Source organism: Vicugna pacos, chromosome 16, assembly GCF_048564905.1.
Source record: "Vicugna pacos chromosome 16, VicPac4, whole genome shotgun sequence".
NCBI lineage: Eukaryota > Metazoa > Chordata > Mammalia > Artiodactyla > Camelidae > Vicugna > Vicugna pacos.
In genome coordinates this window covers 44,553,768-44,574,005 of record NC_133002.1, presented here as the reverse complement: position 1 = coordinate 44,574,005, position 20,238 = coordinate 44,553,768, and the positions used below count along the sequence as shown (strand labels likewise).

Here is a 20,238-nt window from a genome sequence, read left to right as displayed (position 1 = left end):
ACAATTACAATTCCTGTCAGAAGACCTTACATGTGAATCAGGCTTGGACATGTACCGAATGTGTCCTCACACCTCACACCATCCTACCTGGCCATCCTGACATTCTCAGGTGGCAGACAGGGAACAGTATCCATCTTGAAAAATGTGTGCCCTCAACTAATGTAGGGAAAGGAAACAAACCTGAGACTCTAAGACTAGCAAAGCTGCTCACAATAATTTATGAGTTTCCACTATATAATAATTCAGTGCTTTTTTCAGGGCCAGAATTGATATATCTCTTAAGTCTTCCAGTATTTAGCCCTCTCTGATGTCTCTAGCTCCAGAACAGTATGAAATGTTAAACTGATTTCAGAAGAATTATAGAGGCCTTGGAATAAAGACCTCCAAGTATTTTGAAGTCCTTTTTTTTTTTTTTAAAGCATTTGCAGGATTGGGTGGGGGGCGGTAATTTGGTTTGTTTTCATTTTAATTAATTAATTAATTTTTTAAACAGAGGTACTGGGGATTGAACCCAGGACCTCGTGCATACTAAGCACACATTCTACCACTGAACTATACCCTCCCTGCTTGAAGTCTTTTTTGACAGTATGAAGGACAAGTCCTCAACCTTCCATGGACGAGACAGGGTGCCTAGTTTGGGCTGTGGAGTTGATCAGAGCACTGCATCAGGCCAAAGACAGAAGTACATTGGCAAGAAAGTCCTGGAACTCATCTATAAGATTCCATCATCCCTCCTTCAACATTTGCCACTACTTTTCCAAGAAATCTTACAGTATAAATGAGTGACTACATCATCTACAATTAATTTTTCTGCAGAAGGAAATACTGAGGATTAGTAATCATTTCCTTACTAGACTTGGACTCATCGCAGCACCTAAACCCACTGATTTTAAAAGCTATCATCCAAAGTCATATTTTCAAGCCCACACAGTGCATCCAAGGCTCCAGTACTGGATGCCAAGGGAGCCGTCCCATCCCCACCATGGCCGAAACATGGAAATGGTTGAGATCTCCAAGGCAATAATTTTCTTTAAAATCTTTGAAAATTTTAAGAGGAACATTTATTCATAGTGCAAAAGTTAGTTATTTGCAAAGATCCAAGGAGCAGCAAAGCAATTCAGTGGGAGCAAGGGACTCAAACAGAAAGTGAGGTCCTACCTGCATCTTTGGCCACCTCGGACACATCTTCATTCCTCATCTCAGCCATATACCCAAGCACTGTGAAGATGACAAATCCGGAAACGAAGCTCGTCAGGCAGTTCACCGCACTGGTCACCAGGGCATCTCTGGAGCAGAAAACCCAAGGGGACTGAGACATTTCCAAGTCAGGAGCCTAAGGTGCATTTGTCTCCAGCCGTGGTGATCCTGCTGTGCACTAGCACAGCACAGGCCTCTGGATTTCAAACAAGGCTTGCGTGGGGCCAGGAGAGGGCCTTGGCCTCACATCTGTGAAGACCTCAGATTTAGACTTTTGACACTGTGTGCAAATGAGGTTACAAGAGTGAACCTAAAATAGGACCTCATCATACAACTTCAGGCTGGTGTCCCAATGTAAGGCCACACGGCCCAGGAGATAAGTGAATTCCTTTTTAAAAAACAAAGAAACAAACAAACAAAATATATATATATTCCATAATTATCTTATGAATAATATAATTGGATTGCTGGACACTGCCATCTGTGATAGAGCATAAAGACAAAGTTAGCTCTAGATGAGTGATATTTCTTTTTTATTCATTTTTAAAATTTTTCGGGGGGAGTAATTAGGTTTATTTATTTATTTAGTGGAGGGACTGGGGATTGAACACCAGGACATCGTGCATGCTCAGCACACGCTCTACCTCTAAGCTAGACTCTCCCTTCCGACGAGTGATATTTAAATCACAACTGATGCAGCACTCCCTCTTTTGTCAGAATTTCTGAAATAAGATTTTGATACAAAAATTATGGCATCTTGTGTAGGTCAAAATAGTTCAATCATTATATATTTTGTGTATACATATATAAATAAATTATTGCATTACAATTTTTGTCGTTAGATACATTGTCAAGTGAAATCTAAACATTTAATATATGTTGCAATTTTTGTAAACCTGCTTTGGAGTTTCTTAAATTTTTTTTGACAGAGACTTTCACAAAACAGAGGTGGCCTGGGGTCTCTCTCAGCCCTTGAGTGACCCGGATGAGGCTACGCTCTGGGTGGGTGCTCTGGCCATGGGTGAATTGGTCAGGCACTTGTGGCACCCCTGAGGGTCAGAGTGTCGACATGGCCCGAGCCCAGTCAGGCTTAAGGCCATTGGTTCCATTGCCTTCCTTCAGACCAGCTGACTTAACGCTTGTTTCACTTTCAGGCTTTGCTTGGGGGGCCCCAGATACTCACTGGTAACAGTTGTTGTTGAATTTGTTGTAGCTAGCAAAAGCCAGTAGGACCCCAAAACCAGGACCGAGAGAGAAGAAGATCTGAGCGGCCGCATCCACCCACACCTGCAATACAGAGAGGTGAGCGTCAGGGTTGAGACCCAGGCTAACACTGGACACCAGCAGGGCCAGCGCCCTCATGGCTCCACATGGCCATGTGCAGAGGTGAAAACCAGGCTCTCAGGGCTCATCCCAGGGATGGCCATAGGCCAAGTGCAAACAAATGTGATTTCTCTTCCTATCTTTTAGGCATAAACCAATCCAGTGGCCTCAACTGTACTTTTCACGCTTATAATTTCATGATTTAAGGCATTATTGCAGGACTGGCCACTGAACCCAAATTTCAGTTGTTCCTACAGTTCTATTTGGAGGACTAGCTTCAATTAGTAAGAAGACCGACAGGTGCACACTGCTGTCCTCATTATCTTACCCCTGTCTCCAGGAGCTTCTGCCAGTTGGGTTTCAAGTAGAAGAGAACTCCCCTCCAGGCTCCGGGGAGGGTGGCCCCCCTCACCAGCAGGATGGAAAGGATGATGTAAGGGAAGGTAGCTGTCACCCAAACCACCTGTAAGGAAGGAAACGTAAGATATCACTGCATGAATGCTGGTGTCTTTTATTCTTGAAAACCTCCAAAAAGGAGACCTACCTCTTTTTTTTTTCTGTAATTTTAGAAGGCAGGGTGATGTGGCAGAAAGATTACCCTTTAGAATCTGATGGGAATCTGATCCCAGCTTGCCAGCACTACCTCTAAACCCACTCCCCACATGTAAAATGGGGAAAATGCCCAGCAGGAGGCAATGAAGTAGCCAGTGTATATAAAGCATGGAACGCGGCCCATGATGAGTTTTCAATAAATCATGGCCACTATTATTAGTTGTGACACCATCAGTAGGTTAAAGGAATTTTTTAAAAAGTCATATAATGGTTTTTGGGATTGGCCCATTTCTAGAATTTTCTAATCTATCCGGTGAGGAGAGACTGAGCCTCATGGAATGTGTCTGATATAAAGGAAACCACGCCGCCTTCTCTCTGGCCATTTGGGCTGCAGAGTTCTGAGTCTGAGACCCTCTGGGGCCCGTTGGCAGGCCTGGATCAGCAGTCAGAGGCCTCCTCACCTTGCCAGACGTTTTGACGCCTTTCCAGATGCTAAAGTAGATAATAGTGAAGATCAGCATGATGCAGAGGGCAAGCTGCCAGCTTATGCCCCCCAGGTCCTGCAGTCCCTTAGACCGGTGGATCTGTAGGACATGGCGCCTGGGGTGAAGGAGAAAGAAAGGGCCATGACAAAGTCTGAACAGGGACCTGAGCACACTGTGTGATACCCCTGGGAGGATGCCAAAAGGAAAAACAGACACTGTGCTGCAAGGACCAAGTGGTCACCAAGCCTCAGGAAGAGTGGGGAGGGGCTCTGCCCATCCTGAAGGAGAGATCAGCGCAGGCAGCCAGCCGGCCCTGGGAAGAGCACGTGGCCCAAAGGCAGACTTCCAGGTCTCTCCTTCCCAGGCTGGAACCCAACCAATGACTAGCGTGGCTGGCTTTGGGGTGCGTGAGGATTTGTATGTGTGGGCAGTGGGCCCCTGCCCCCCAACAAAGTAGCTCTCCTTGAGCTGCCATTGCCTGAAATTCCAGCTTTAAAGAAAACTACCTGCTCCAGGCATCTTCTTCCAAAAAGTAGATCCCATGTATGAAGTGAACACACATGAAACCAGAAACTCGCAGGGTAGTTTCAAACCACTGAAGTAGTGGGAGGCTTTGCTTCCATGACAGCTGGCTGAGAGGAGGGCCCAGGAAGAAGGGCAGTTTTGATGCAGGGGAGTAATTTTGGAATGTGAAGGTAGGGACTGGCCCGGGCACAACAGAAAGAAGGGGGATGGCACAGGGGCCCAGAGTGTGGAGAACTCAAGGTAGAGTCTCCCAACTCCCTCACTCACAGTTACTCCCCTCCCTGATAGCTTCATCTTTCAGAAATCCATCAGCCAAGAGGTAAAGACCCCCTGGCCCCCACTTTCCTCCTAAGAACCCAGACCCCAGGGGTATGGCCTGCCCCTAACAGGCTACCCCCTCACTTACATGCACTTACGTGTAAAATTCTTCTGCCGGGGACGTTGAGTGGAGTGTCCAGGTGATGTTGTCCTCGGAGAAGTAGTTGGTACAGTTGCCAGTGTTCCAGGAGTTCTCGCAGCTGGTCCAGGGCAACTGGTCCGTGAAAGAGGAGATGAGGTAGTAGAGCGCCCAGGCCATGATGGTGTTGTAGTAGGAGGCGATGTAAAAGGCAATGATGCAGATGGCGTAACCGATCCCTGGGGGAGATGGGGAGGGAGGCCAGGTTTCAAGCGCAGCCCAACAGTGAGACAGCACATTGGAGGCACTGTAGCCTGGGTGAGGGGTAAAGGTGGGGGCTGCCATTCATTTTACTTCTCAAAGACTCTGGGAGATGACAGAAAAGTGGCAGTGTGATAAATTCCTTATATGTATTTGGAGAGTTGTGTGTTTTAGAAAATGAATGTGTGCTATTAATGCTTTAACTATTTCCCATTTAGCTTACTTTTAATTGTCATTTATTCTGTTTCACCGTAACAATCACCTATCGCTTGAGCAGTCAAAACCTCAATTACTCAAGTTATCTCCCAGGGATACCTGAGGCTTAACTGATTCCAGAAGAAGGTCCCCAGCTCCCACCTATTGGTGGAATCACTTCCTCGGGGGACCCACTCACTCACCCAAACACCCAAGACTTTCTGTTACCTTTGAAAATTGGGCAGATTTTCCTCCATATCGAAATGCATCCATTGCGGTGGTACTGACCCAGCGCGAGCTCCATGTAAAAGAGTGGGATCCCTCCGAAGATGGCCATGATAGTGTAGGGGAGGAGGAACGCCCCTGAGGTAGATGAAAGACATTTCACTCCCTGCTCACATCTGATCCAGGACAGCCCAACTGATCTGGACCACAGAGCCATCTGATGCTCCGGCGTCATGAGTCCACCCTGTGTTGAGTGACCTCACACGGTGCTCCTCTGGTCTTAGTGCTTTGCTAGAAGTAGTAGTAGACAGAGTTCCACAGTGAAGGGAGGTTGGGGAGGAAGCAGAGGGTAAATGGAAAGGAAGCTGGGTCTTGGAATCAACAGTACAGGGTGTGGGACAAGTTCTACTTCTAAGTGCCTGGAGGACCCTTCTCTCTGGGCCTCTATTTCCTCTGCTAGAAAATGACAGAGTTGAAGAGAACTGAGGTTCCCAAACCCAGCCACACATCATAATCACCAGTAGGCTTAAAAACACACACCTAGCCAGACCTCCTGAAGCAGAAGCTTCAGGCATGGGTATAACACACATTTTTTTTTAAGCACCCCAGATGATTCTGATGCAACCAGTACATGAACCAGCATCTGGGACCCTCGGAACAGACCTTCTGGGACAACTTGCACAACAGCTGCAATAATCTATGAGCCACTGAATTAGTATCCCTGGCTCCAGACACCTGATTATTCTGAGTACTGATATTTGACTCTATTTCCACAATTCCATGGAGCCAGAATGCTTCCTCCTGAGCCAGATTTGCAGGTATGGTTGAAATCTGCAGGTTGTTTGCTACAGAATGAGAAACCACAGACAGTGCTGCATCACTGGAGATGCTGCTGCCTCCTGGCTCTTGTGGCTGAGGCAGAATTTGGAAATGCTACCCTGGGGACTGCTCACCTGCAGCCTGAGTTTCAGCCCCAAGGATGGCTGTGATTTTTCCTGATAACTTTCCCTCCTGTAAAGCGTTTTGAACCTTGAAACCTGAAGTCAGTGCACCTCAGAAAGGTCTCACCTATCTTACAATCACACTGGATAAATCTGGCTTGAGAATAAGAACCACGTTGTGTTCTCACAGTGGCATCTGTCCAAAGGGTTTGCTTGATTGGCTTTAGAGTAGGAAATGAGTGTAGGGGAAGTATCACCAGTGACCCAGCCCTTTATATTAATGCTCAGGCTAAAGGTGAGTCCTCCCAAGCTGGAGATAAAGTGATTCCAACTTCTGCTCCTCCCAGGCTGGGAGCGCTGGGCTTCCCGGGCCCACCTGAAAGAGGCTTTGCCGTTGTATGGACCCAGGTCTTTAAAAGGTGCAGCAAATCTAGGCACCTCTGTGGCAGGTCATGGAGGAAATGAGGGAGACACAAATGAATTATCCCCCAAACCTTATTTTAGCTGCCCTCCCAAATCTGCTGCCAGAGCTCCTATCAAAATAAATATTAACTGATTTGACTTCCATTTCTCATCCTTTTCCTATTCCAATAGCAAGTTCACTGTCAAAACAGAGGCCCTACACCTACCCACTCCTCCCGCCTGCTCTACTGTGCAGGGCTCCCACATCCACGCCTACTGTCAGCTACTATTTTTGATAATCTACAAATAAACTGCTCTGGAGACATTAGTGGTAGAAGGAGGAACAAGATATTGTCCCTGGCCTCAAAAATCTAGCACTCTTGAAGGAGATACAAAGCAATCCACATATGGTTTAAAGTTGATACTGATGTGGCTGGGCTCAGCTATGGATCACGCCCAGATTGTAACTTAAGACTCTGAACCTGAGCTGTTGCCCTTTCTGACCTCACAGAGGTCCAAAGGGCCTGGAGGGTCTGTGCCAGGAGCCACCTCCCAATTTTTCCTTTCATAGATCTAACGTCTCTGGACTCTTCTGAGCAGAGCCTGCCAGCAGGAGTGAGAGAACTCAGCACAGAGATGATGCTCATTCTCTCACGTCTCACATGGCGGAGAGCTTGTATGACGAAGGGATGAGAAGGGGGCTCTTCGACAAATGAAGCAGTCATGATGCTGAAAACCTGGTGAGGTCAGGTTTGGGAGAGCTTTCGTCCAACTTCATAACCCAGAGAGCCTCAGACATGCTGACTTCAAGTTTTGGCTTATTGGAGATTTGGCTTTTAGACTAACTTGGAAGTCTAAGCAATCATGTTCCCAGACTCATACCACTTAAGACAGAAAAGACATGATTTATCCTCTGGCCTCCTCAGAGGATATACAGACCACCCCTGGGTCAGAACCTCTGCTCTCAGCCCATGATACTGACCCCCTCCATTCTGGTAACAGATGTAGGGAAACCGCCAGACGTTGCCCAGGTCCACGGCGTAGCCAATGACTGAGAGGAGGAAATCCATCTTCTTGCCCCAGGTCTCCCGTTCCCCTGGATGACCCTCAGCCACTAGGGTGGTGGTGGCAGCTGGGATGGAGTGCTGAGTGTCGTCTCCTGCACCTGGGCTCGGAACTGCTGAGTACCCGTTGGAGATTTGGCCGGACTCCACCTTATCCCCAGGGGCAGAGACACTTTTCTGCAGAACTCCGTTTTCCTGACAATCTTCTCCATCCTTACACGCTGACAGCTCCTTCTGGGAAGTTAGGGGTGTGGTCTCCATCTTGCTGGCTAGCAGATGACCCTGAGGTCCATGTGCCGAGGACCTGACCTGAATTCTTGATGCTGGGATCTGTGGGTCTTCTCAGCACTTTACATCAGTGGGGTCGAGAGCTCTGCTGGACAGGCACACAGAGAAAGGAGGACAGGAATTAGGCATTTTATCTGTCTTTGGTAACCTGTCATACATCTTAAATTACATTAGTCAATGGGATTACAAAGGCATCTGTTAAACATGAGACATCTTATTTGCTACATGAGAGTCAATAAAATCAACTACATTTTTCAACCTATGCAAGGTATCAAATCACAATCAAGCAATCTGAAAAGGAAAAAACAAAACAACAAAACAAAAATAAACAGCAAGTAACTGAGGTTTTTACACAGGCTGTGGTAAGAACAAAGTATTGACCTCACTTTGAGGGACTGGAATCCCACCCTGGAGTTTACCAGTGACTCAGAAGAACACAAGAGGCCTCACTTCCAACAAAGCTTCTCAGAGCACTTACTTTGCCTTGGTTGCTGTACGGGGGAAAGAGTAACAAAGAAGGAATTTCTGGTGGCAAATAGTTAGGGACAGTCCTCACCATCATTTAAGCTGAATACTCAAAGTACATGATAAATAAACTACAGATGTGACTTAAAAAGGAAAAGAGCAAAGGAGAGATGTGAAAAGGCCACCCTTGTGAGGCACCCCAGCTTCTTAGCTGCAGACTTTTTCACTCTTCCTGGAAGCCAGCTTTTAGAAACCATTGGGCAGATTCTAGCAGCTCCCAGCTGTGTTCAGTCCATCTTTGCCTCGCCTTTCTCGTTCCTATCATGCCTCTGCAAGTCTGACTGGGCCTTAAGTGGCACTGCCGCTCACCATTCATTCTTCTTGCCCCTTTCCAGCAACTCCTGAGGCTAATCCACTTGTTTTTCTGCAACAGTGGGCAGGTGGGGTCACCTCTCGTCCACCTTGGAAGAGCCTGCAGGTTACAGATGCCAGCGTGGCTGGTGTCTCTGTCCGCATGTGCCTCCAGCCTGCGGTGCCTTCATGTCACTGCCGTGGGCCAAGGTGCAGGGAAGTCAGCTCAGCTCCCAGGATCTGAGACATCAAACATGGGGGAGAAATCCGAGCCCTTTTGGACTTTAAACCTATAGCCTGTTATAAAGTAGTAAGGAATCAAGACCTTCCAGCTAACTTCATTTCTTCTGGGCCTGAACTTTTCAAACTCTTGAAACAGTGAGGAGTCGAAACATGTTTCTGCTTAGCTCAAGCTGCGTTATACTTTTCTAGAAAAAGATGTCCAGAGATGACTGATACCTCTATTCCTGAAAACTGCCGATATCTGACACTAAGCCTCCAAGTCCATCAGTCAGAAGCTGGCTAGGAACTGGTAGCTAATAAAAAGGGCAGAGTATGTCTCCTACCTATTTGGGGCTTTCGGTGACTATAACTTAACTATCCACATGTGGAACGGTGAAGACAAAAATGCAGTGAGTGAAAAATTAATAGATTCAGTAGCAGCTTCACACTGATGACTATGCACCTAAATACTGGTGAGGATTAGCAATGAACACTAGGGGATGCAAGTAATTAGAGTTTTGTGTCTACTGGGTTCTTTTCTTCTTTAAGGTAGAAAATGAAATTTGTAAAGGGATTGACTACTGCCAAAAATGTTACAGTAGCAAGAGAGAAAGGAGCTCTAGGTAGCCAGTGTGCGTGCGTGTGTGTGGGGGGTGGTGGTGTAGGTGTCCTGTGTTCTACCCCGTCTAACTGTCTGGCCCCACCCCCAACCCTATCCCAGGCTCAAGGATGAAAACACGACCGATTGAAGAATATGAATTTCTGACAAAGAGTGATCCAGATAAAACCCCATCCTTCTCATCTTTATGCTGCTGTCTAGCCTTGCCTGCTCCCTGCTTCCTTGGGACCTCAACTCGACTTGATGGACTTTTAAAATAACCACACATTCTCTCATCCACCATAAATAACCATTTACCAGGGTAAGGGACTTTTATTTTAAGCTTTTTTTTTTTTTTTGGAGACATGATGAGATGTCCTTATATTCAATACACAGCTAAATTAAACCTGAACTTGGCAGTCTCTGGTTATGTTGTTTGAAGGCCTCTGTACTTCTCTCTGGCCTATATCAGCTGCATGTTTTCCACATTAAACACTGAAGGACTTGAAGACCAGATGGCAGAGATAAAGAGCTTTACCACGTGCGGCCAGTCAGACAGCACCCAACTGACAGAACCCGCCTGCAACTGAAGTCCCCCTTCCCTGGTCTTTCTCCACCTTCAAAATTTACCCAAAATTTTCTATAGGAATGTCTCCCTATCTTTAACATCACAACTTTCTTCTCATTTAAACTGAAGCTTAAAGAGCAACTGTATCACCCAACGTTTCTCCAGCACGTCCACCGCTGTCTCTGGAAGGGAGACGTCACCAATCTCGGAAGAACACATTGGCCAGGGAATCAACATTTAGCCATACCAGGGCTCTGTCACCCTCCTGCTGCAGGAGTCCTGCGATTTGTTCTAGATTTCATTCACTTTCTCCCTCGGGGCACTCTGCAGGGAAGCTGGAAAACGCGTGAGGGTTGGTAAAGTTTTAGGGGGCAATGTGTGTTCCTCAGGGTCCTCAGGGGTTCAGCCCCCAAGGCATCTGATCTTGACTTCCTGGCAACCATAATGAGCAGCTCCTAGAAGAATAATACACCAGTCTCTGTCTTTGCTGAGCATTACAGTGGTCTTGTTTCCTGAAATATCCCCCAGCCTTTAAAAAAAAATCTCATCAATAGCTGAAATGGCCCAAGTTGCAAGAAAACCTGTTAAGAGGGTCCCTCAGCCCAATCGTGACTTCAGGCTGCCTCTCCCCGGAGGCTGGTCTCCTTCCATCCAGCTCTGGGGTTCTCTTATTGTGCTCCCAGGCCGGTCAGAGAACCTGGGGTGCGAACAGGTAAGTTATAGCCACACGAAACCACCAAACAGCATGAGGTGCCCATCCCCTTTTCCTCAATTCACTCCTCTGCTTTTTTAGAAGAAAACTCCTCATGGGGATACTGATCTGTCAGCCAGGAGCAGATGGCCAGGCCTGGGCCCCTTCTGCCAGCAGGATGCTGCCTGTGGATCCGGACTCTTTTCCCACTTTCCTGATTCTGCAGAGCACTGACCAGCTTTTCCTACTGGGATCAGCAGATAACAATGGTTGAGAGCAAGCTGGTCCAGGAATATAGAAGTAAGAGATGTTAAGAAGGTTGCTATCTAAGAATGCTCTCTTAAAAGCTTTCTTTTTAAAAAAGTATTTTTATCCTGCGGGGTAAAGAGACTGCAAACAGGGTCATTACAGCTGTGACCTCCTCTAAGCAGACTTGAGTTTCTCCATGGCCAGAAACCGCCCCAGAAGCCTTCCTTTGCATCTTGAATATGTGCTGTTGTCCCATGCTGAGCAGGTGACAGGCTGTGGATGGTGCTGGGCACGTAACCCAGCTCTGTGGTGGGACAACAGCCTGACATGCAGGGGCCTCATCCCCCAAGTCTCCACACATGAGGGGCCGCACACAGTGGTGCAGCTGACGGAATGAGTCGACTTTCTGTTCACACTCCTGCTTCCTCTCGCCCCGGGGAGTGGGCCACCTCCCGGCTAGTAAAAGGGATTGTTTCTATTTAAACTTCTCCTGATCAAATCTCCACTCCTCTTTCCACAAACTGTCTCTGTAGCCTGGGGAACCAGTATCTGAACGAGCATGTAATTATAGTGATTAGTCAGGAAACTACCCAGCCCTTTGGAAATGTCTGTGGTGCTACTTGTCTGTTTGACGCCCTCAGCACATTCTAAGCAGAAGCACTACAGAAATTTTGTACTTTGACTTCACGTGTCGAGATCAAAGTGAGTTCATTTCTCAGGACACTCAATTTTCATTTTCAAAAAAAAAAAACAAACAACTTCCCCCACAAAAAACGAAAACCAGCATGAATTATGGCTTTACCGCTGAGATAAGAATAATTATAGGTTTTAGCCAAGTGACAATTTGCTTTCTCTATTCACCTACGAGGATGACAGGAGTTATGGAGCTGAGGTGCCTAGAATGTAGGCCCTCTGCCACCAACCGCACTAATTCAGCAGAGACAAACTGTCTGCCTGCTACGGGCTAGACTCTTGCAGACACGGCAGACCCATTCCTGCCTTCATGGAGTCCGTGGTACAAGGCCAGAATCTGACTGGCAGGAACACACCAGCATGCTTAAGGATGGAGAGGCCGGTGCAGCTTCCACATGTCACACCTCCCAAGGTGAATGGAGGTTTCCACTGACTTGACGCGGTGGATTCGGATACCCTACGTTTCTGGCTCCAGAGCTGCCCTCGGGTTTTAAAAGCCTTCCTTCTATTAAATTGCACAGCTTCTGTCACAAGACCCTGGATGTTAGGCACCTCTGGGTCACGTCTCCACAGTGTCAGATGGTGGTTTGTATTTGTATCTGTCGAAGGGCCTGTTGAGTCCTCTGAGGTGTGCAGTGTCTTAAGTCATAAGCCATGGGGTAGAAATGAACTCCACTATCATAACCATCTTCTTATCCAAAGAGTACCTTGTATGAGACAATCAGTTTAATTTTTTTTTTTTTTTGGAGAGGAATTAAATAGGCTAAAATCCTCAGGGCCATTTTGGGCCAGTGACCATGAGAAAGGAAAAGGGTCTAGGTCCTTCCCTGCCTGGACGAGGATAGCTTCCAGCTTCTCTCTGCATAGAGTGTCAAACGTAGAGGATCAGCCACTTGTGGTGGGGTGGAGGTCACTGCAGAGGCGGGGCAAAAGTAAAACGGTCTATTTGTCTTCACTTTAATGACAAGAAACGGATCTGAACTAGGCAGGCATGAATAGCCCTCCTGTAGTGAACACAAACAGCAAAGCCCAGACTAACCACCTTCCTGAGGCATCATTTAATAGTCCCCGTGTGTCCACAACCCATGGCCCTCCTGTCACACAATGAACTGGAATCCCAGACCCACCACTTACTGGCTGTGTGACTTTGGGCAGGTTGCTTAATCTCTCTGAGCTTCCATTCCCTCATGTGTAAAAGCAGGCCATTAAACTTCCTGTTTCCCAAAGGCTGTTGTGGGAATTACATAAAAGTATGACAAATGCTTAACTCAGTGTCTAGCACATAGAAAGAATCAATACATGACAGTGAATTGATGGTCACTATGCCAGCACACATATGCAGCCCTTCTGCTTTTCTATTTCTCACCCCTTCAGGGAAACTGGCTAAGTGAATCACAGCCCACAGCACAAGTGGTCAGCTTGAACCAGAAGCTAAGTCTTCCATCCTCTTCCACAGGCCCTCACCGATACATGCTTGTTCCTTTCAGTGACTTGGAGTCACTGGGAAACTTATAACAGCAGATTCCTGGGCTGATCCCCCAGGGATTCTAATAAAGAGCTCCATGTGAGTGCCGCACTGTTAACAAGTACCCCAGGTTATCAGAGGCGGTTGGGCCACTGAGCATGCCCAGTGCACCCCCACCCTGCACCTGGCTTCGGTTTCTATCCAGGAAGCTTTCCCTCACCATCCCAGCCCAAGATGATCTCTCTCTGCTTGTCTGTCATTCCTCATTGATTATCGGTATCATTAGTTATCCTTTTACATACATTTGCTTTGCATCTCCCTGGAAGCAGGGGCCGTGGCTTATATGTTCTGTGCTCAAATACTTGCTGACCAGTATGTGCTCTGCACAGCTCCCAGCTGGGAGGGTCTATTTCCGGTTTCCTGGGCGCGGGGTCCAGGGAACCACAGCCGCCATGCTGACAGGTGTGAGCCTCAGGTGAGGCTCTGCTCTTTCTTCCCCGGGTCCCATTCTCAGGGGGGGCTGCCCCTCCGCATACCTCACCCATCAGGAAGATCTGCTATGCATCTCGGAGGCGGAGCGGGGACTGTCACAACAATAATTTTAATGAACTCTGGCCTGGAAAAGACTGACATGTCTAGGATTAAAGAAGAGCCCAGGCTGAGCTTTTAGACTCTGAGACAAGTACCGGCAGGCACGTGTGTCAAGAGTCTGTGTTCAAAAATTCATTTGTGAGTTGCTTGCTTGGAACTTGCGATTGTATTTTCTATCTACAGAAATGAATGTTGTAAACGGTGGTTAACCTCCTAAGCTAGTTTACGAAATCCTAGTTTGACTGTAAAATACTAAGACATCTAAGATGCAAGTTGCAGAACAGCGTTGTTAAGTACTACAAAAGGTGGTGGGGTGACAATTAAACTAATACAGTTATTTATTTATTTAACATTCTTTCTGGTTCCTGAGGAAAACTAAATTTAAGGAGAGAAGGACAAGGAGGTAGACCGGCTCTTATACAGATTCCGTGGAGATGAAGGCATGAGGTACCTTTAAAGATCTTTAGAGGCTGGGGACACAGATTCCTTATTACATTTAACTACACAACTTACGACCTTTGCAGGAAAAAAAAAACTGCTATAATATGTTTCAACATGGACAAGGCCAGGAAAGAGACCTGGGAAACTCAAAGCAGGTGATATGTTAGATTAGGCAGGACGAGGGGTATCACTTACACCTTCTAAATACTCTTCTATTGTTGTTATAATGCACTTTATGCAATAAATAGAAATCAAGATTAAAAAATGCATGGAAGGATTTCCAAATACAGCTTTTCTTTTCCTTAGTACAGGTATATTACTAAGTCTGCTTTTGTGTGAAACAGGGACGATTAGACCCACAAAGGAAGCCAAGAGAGGGAGACGGGGAGAGAGAAAACCAGCCCCAGGGAGAGGCTGTTAGGTAATGAGGACGGATTTACCTTTAGCAGCTGGTGGAAGAGAAAAGGGGAGGAGAAAGGGATTTAAAGTGGAATTAAATACAATGTGACTGAGGAAGAGGGAACCAGGGGCCCATTTCTCTGGGTGGAGCAGGGAGTGGGGGGTGGCCCAGTAGCAGAGTGGAGGCCACCTTCGCAACCTCATTATCCGAATGTTTGTGATTTGGGTAACGTTGCTCACAGGGGCCTGTATGCTTAGGTCAAGTTCTGAATTGTGCTTCACAATGAGTCACACACACAGTTTGGGAACATTCATGAAAAATCAGTTCATCATTACACAGAACTGGTCGAGTTCTCAGATGCACTGAGATGAGGACGGGAGGGAGTTCCCATCCCTAGGAATTGTCAGTCTCAAAAAGTAGCCCTCTGAGCTAGACATCACTGAGATAGTGGGAGGAAATTTCAACATGGGCTCTAGACTCAATTAAAATCTTTTATCAACATTAAGTTTCTCAGATGTGATAACAGGGCTCTGGTTATGTAGGAGAATGTCCTTGTTCTTAGACACAGCTGAAGTACTCAGGGATGAAATATTTGGATGTCTGCAAATTCTCACAGGTTCAACAAAAAAAATTACATATATATGTATATATACAGTATAATTATTACATTAATTATGTCATATACATTATGTTTCAAATTACATATATGTTACATATGTAAAAATGAGATATGTGTCTAATTAGAGAGAAAGTGCACACACAAATGTGTCAAAATGTTAACAACTGGTGAATCTGGGTGAGGCTTCACTGAGCCATTTCTCCAACTTTTCAGTTGAAATTTTTCAAAATAAAAAATTGGGGGGAGAAAAATAATTCTGTCCCTGCCTGGAACAGCGTTATCTCCTGCCTCCCTGTCTCTTCCATCCGCTTGACCCCCAGCCCTAGGCTTCTCCTCAGAAACTAGGAAAAGACCCAGCTAAGGTTGATTAACGTTTAAAATAACACACTCAGCAGAGGGAACAGAAGTGCGGGAGACTCTGGGTCCTCAGGGCCGTGGGCCCTCCAAGGGTCCTTCCAGCTCTGCCTTGTCACTAATTCTAGGGAATCCCTTCCTTAGAGGAATAAAATAAAACAGTTTATTTTCTTTTAATTCAGTAGCTCCATAGCAAAGGAAATAAAGTTCTTTCCCCCTGAATCTGCCCAGAAAAACCACACAAAAACACGAGAAGGCCAAGGCCCACTGACTGGCTCCCTCCCCCTGAGCCCACCTACCGGCCTCCAGCTTCGGGTTCTCCCAGGGCACACAACCTGCTCCTCCCCACATCCCCCACCTCTTCCCTTCCTACCTCAAATAATGACACCAATAACTGGACCCCAGGATCCCAGGAGACCTTCCTCATGCTACCTGCCACTCGTCAGTGCCTGGGGACCCTGGCTGTGGAGCTGGCCCTGGGACTCCACCTCCATGTTTCCACGTTGGGCTTCACCTCTTGCTCTGCAGTCCAGGGGTTTCTGGGATTAATGGAGGGCTATCCTGTCTGGCTTTTTAAAAAGCCTGTGGCTACTACCAAGTGCCCTTGGTCCAAGGCTGGGGTGGCAGCGAGGGAGCCAAAGGAAAGAAGAAAACAGGGCAGCCAGGCTGCCTCGCACAGGCCTTATGTCCCCTCATTTTGTCACCCCGTTAGACACCGGGCTGGGAAAACACTCACTTGGTTTACAAACATGTTACTGATGTTCAGTAAGTGAGCCTTCATCTTCCAAAGCACTGACAGCTGACAGCGGTCAGGCTGGAGGGAATGCCCCAGCGCCGAGATATTATTCAGAGATCATTTCTACACATGGACCCAGGTCAGTACCATGAGCTCCGCCTAGAAATGGGGGTGCTGTGTCAGCCAACGGTGGGTCTTGGGCCCTCCGTAGAAAAGCAAGTCAGGTCATTTATGCCAGGATTCTTTAAAATGCTCAGTTCATTTATTTTCTATCTGAGTCCCTCCTAGAAAGAATTTTTTTTTTCCTCAGGGCGCTGTATTGCCCAGATAAGCGCAGAAATGGATTCCCCACAGGAGCTGGTGAGCTGGCATCACTTGCCCAAGGAACAGAGAAACAGGCGCTCCATCAGACCTTTGACTCCACACCCAAGCCTACTTGACGTCTTGGGGTTTCGACTGCCCTGCACCTTGGGCAGGTTGTAAAGGGGACTTGGGGAGTCAGGAAACTTGGGCCCCTGTCAGTTGGACACAGTTGAGGTACAGGACTTAAGTTGCACATATCACAGTGTGCAAAGCCTCTGCCTTAGAGTGAAAGCTGGGGGTCCCAGGAGGACCCCTATCTCATGTAAACATCTGGGTAGAGAGTCTGGGCACTTAGGCATTTTGCACCATCATTTCAACTCAAGTTTGCTTAAAGCAGAGAGGCAGGGTCACAGTCACAGAATGAATTGGAGGGGACGAGGGCATTATGTTATGCAGGGTCTCTCCCCCAAACCCCGCGTGGAGCTGAGGACTGTGAGACCCAGAGAAGCTGATCTGTGACCAGGAATAATTAACGTCTGATGTACCGCCTTAAACTGACAGAAACATGACTGCATAGTTTTCCCTTTGGCCGTCCAGGCATCTTTATTTAAAAAGTCAAGTCATGACCATATCCTGTTGATTCATTAAGCCAAATTAAACTTAAACTTCTTCAGGCAGCCCTGCCTTTGTTCTCCCAAATTATACCATTCGACAAGTATGAAGGAGAAGGAACTGCCATTTCCTGGCTTAAATTCTGGAATTGCCTGCGTTTCTCTTTGGAGGGGGACAGCCAGGATGTTTCTGCAAGCCCGCTGTAAGAGACAACACTCTCCAGTCAAGCACCCCCATTCCACGGTCACCTCACCCATTTGTGAAACTCTTTGATGTGCCCCTCTGAGTTTTATCAAAATGCTCAGACAACTCTAAAAATTCCCCAAAGAGGAATTCCTGAGGTTTTGCTGATTCCATTAAAATTTAAACATTATTCCATCCCCACCCCACTGCCCACCCCTAGAATATATATTTTTAAGCAAGGAGATTGAAAGAAATGGGTTTGAGAATCTGTGCTGGTGTCACAGCTCTGAAACGTCCTAGATGGATCACCCTAGTGTTGAGGGGACTTTTGATGAATTGCGAAGCAGTCTCAATCTGCTCTCACTCAGGTTCAGTGACGAGAAGGAAAACCTGTCCCCAGAACGGCTTGCTTAATTTGCACAAGCCCCATAAGAACCTGTCTCTCATCCATGCTGGAAGCAGCGACCCCCACCACCCCCCTGCTGAATCTGTGGTAGGAAACCTTGAACCTCAGCACCAGTGGCTCCACACAAAAGCGAGGAAGGTGACAATGAGTCAAAGGTGTGTGCTTCCCTCTGTTCCCCAAACCCAAACAGCAACGTGCCCATGGCACACCTCCATTTCATTAAACACAAATCCCAGTGCTGCTTTCTTAGACTTTTTTTCTATGTAACTGAGGGCAAAACACATTAAATATTTGATCTCGTCTTACTATGATGAGAGCTAGCAGGCTCATAAATAATCCATTGACCTGGTTCATTTTTCTGGACAAAATTGATCATAAAAATACATACAAGCCTTTGTAAATGTCTGACTCTTAGAAATTCCACCCCTCTCAAATTCTTTAGATCCCCAACTAGAAAAGAAATTCATTATGCGGAAGACCCAGGGTAAAAAGAAATGTGCTTTAGTGTTCTTTAGCTCCAGAGAGCCTTTTCAAAACCAAATTACACATTTTCCAAGCAACTGATGGTTACACACTTCAACCATGTAAAACAGCTCGCTGGAGTCTTGAGTTTCACATAAATTCTGAATGGCCTGTGAGATGACTGAGAGTGGACCGGCTCTGCCAGTGAAAACCACCCAAGCGCACGGAGACTCGTCCCACTTACGTGTCATTCAGAGATATCTCTAGATATTTGGGCATCTGTGTCCACCAGGACTTTCCCGGCAGAGATGCCAGCACACAGCCCCCTGCACGCGATGGCGGTCAGTGAAGAGCAAACAAAAGCCATGGGTTGAACGCAAAGCAACTTTTCCCCGAGCACGAGACGGTACTTTGCCTAAGACCGTCTCGAAGGGTCTTCCTGGACTACTCGGCCACCGGCAGCTCGGCACGCAGGGGATGGAGGAGCGCTCCGAGCCCGTCGCGCGCCCGCGTCCCGGTCTCCCCGCGCCGACTCCGTGCGCGCCCGCCCTGCCCAAAACCCGGCGCCCACCGCACAGGCCCCCGCGCCCGCGCCAGTGCCTGGGGAGGCCGCGCGGGATGAAGTTCTGGGGAGAAGTGCGCCTTAGAAGCCAGAAGGAAAGCGGACCCACCTGTCCGGAGTCCGCGGAGCCTGGTCCTGGGCTTCAGAGGCGGGCGACCCTCGCGCCCTCGAGGCACCGGGGCGCCGCTGCCTGTGCCGGAGCCGGCCCCCGCGCGGCCGTATTTGTACTCTCGGCCCCTCACATGGTCTGATCTCTAGATATCCGCGGCCAAAGAGCTCTTTAAGAATTTTTGCGTCACTTTGAGCCGCAGAAACTTTACGTTTGCCGGCGGCCGCGGCTCGGCGTTCCTCCTGGGGAGGGGACGGGGCGGGTAGGGGTTGTGGGCGCGCTCAGGCGGGAGGGGCGGCCGGGGGGAGTGGAGAGGGAGCCGGGGCCGGGGGAGGTGAAGGACACCCCCAACACACACACTCACACACAGGCGCACACAACTCGCTCCCCGGGAGGCACCGCGCTCTGGGAAGAGAGGGAAGCCGGGGCGGTGAGGGGCGGGCCGCAGACCCAGCCGAGCCAGGTATCCAAACCCTCGTGCTCGTTAACCTGGCGGAGGAGGGGCTGCTCCAAAACCGACAGGTGTAGTTCCTCCCCACCAATGGCTCCCCAAATTACATTAAGGTTTCGGCTCAATGTCACTTCCTCAGAGCGATCTCTCCTGGCCAATGACACCTCCCATCACCCAGATCCCAAGTCCTGCCCTATTTTCCTTCCTAGGACTTAGCCCCTGGCTTTCCGTCCGACTCTACGCTGGGACTTGCGCTCAGCCAGAAGGTCTAATTCCTTGCTCACCCCAGTGCCTCCAACAGTGCCCAGCCTAGTCGCTCACAGTAAATACTTGCAGAAAGAATGAATGAATGGAGAATTTCTTCCTATTTTGTCTTGTTAACCAGCCACAGTTCAAAGCAGTAGAATAGAGGGTATGGGTGGCGATCTGGAAAAAACGTAAATGCCTGTGGTGTTGGGTGAGTGGATGAGTTATTACAATATTTTAATTATCTGAAGAGGTTCAACAGGAGCCTATTGTGTTGAGCCATGTGAATATATTGCTATAATAATTTAAAAAAACACTTAAGTTGGAAAATGAACTTAATGTTATTATAGTATCTTTCTGGTAATTTTTTTTTTTTTTACATTTGAAAAGAACAGATGCAGTACTTGCTCTGGGATATCCCTGAGGCTGAGATGGGAGGGCAAAGGCTGACCTACCTACTTCTCCCCAGAGGAGGCCAGGGTCCCAGCCAAGTAGAAGGCAGAAAGGAAATAGCACTTACAAGTTTGCCACACCCTTGTACTTAGAGGAGCGGAACCCAGAAAGCGGAGCTGGCACCCAGCTGTGTTGAGCTGGCGTCTGGAGGGA

The 20,238-nt window shown here is 47.7% G+C and overlaps 1 protein-coding gene and 1 non-coding gene across 3 annotated transcripts in view; both read right to left on the bottom strand.

Moving 5' to 3' along the window:
- Positions 1-19,323, bottom strand: part of SLC6A4 (solute carrier family 6 member 4) — a 30,879-nt gene extending 11,556 nt beyond the window's left edge. The window contains exons 1-8 of one of the 2 annotated variants that reach the window (XM_072939112.1): positions 18,936-19,323; positions 7,486-7,940; positions 5,164-5,298; positions 4,499-4,718; positions 3,534-3,672; positions 2,849-2,983; positions 2,381-2,484; positions 1,159-1,286 (exon numbers count right to left, since the gene is read on the bottom strand). In XM_072939112.1, the coding sequence (XP_072795213.1) occupies positions 1,159-1,286; positions 2,381-2,484; positions 2,849-2,983; positions 3,534-3,672; positions 4,499-4,718; positions 5,164-5,298; positions 7,486-7,828 (1,204 nt within the window). In that variant the 5' untranslated portion in view covers positions 7,829-7,940; positions 18,936-19,323. Of the gene's footprint in view, positions 1-1,158; positions 1,287-2,380; positions 2,485-2,848; positions 2,984-3,533; positions 3,673-4,498; positions 4,719-5,163; positions 5,299-7,485; positions 7,944-18,935 lie in introns of both variants that reach the window. The other variant, XM_072939113.1, reaches the window with a different exon arrangement.
- Positions 491-563, bottom strand: TRNAT-AGU (transfer RNA threonine (anticodon AGU)). Its single transcript has one exon. It is a non-coding gene; the product is annotated as a tRNA-Thr (tRNA).
- Positions 19,324-20,238: the final 915 nt, after the last annotated feature.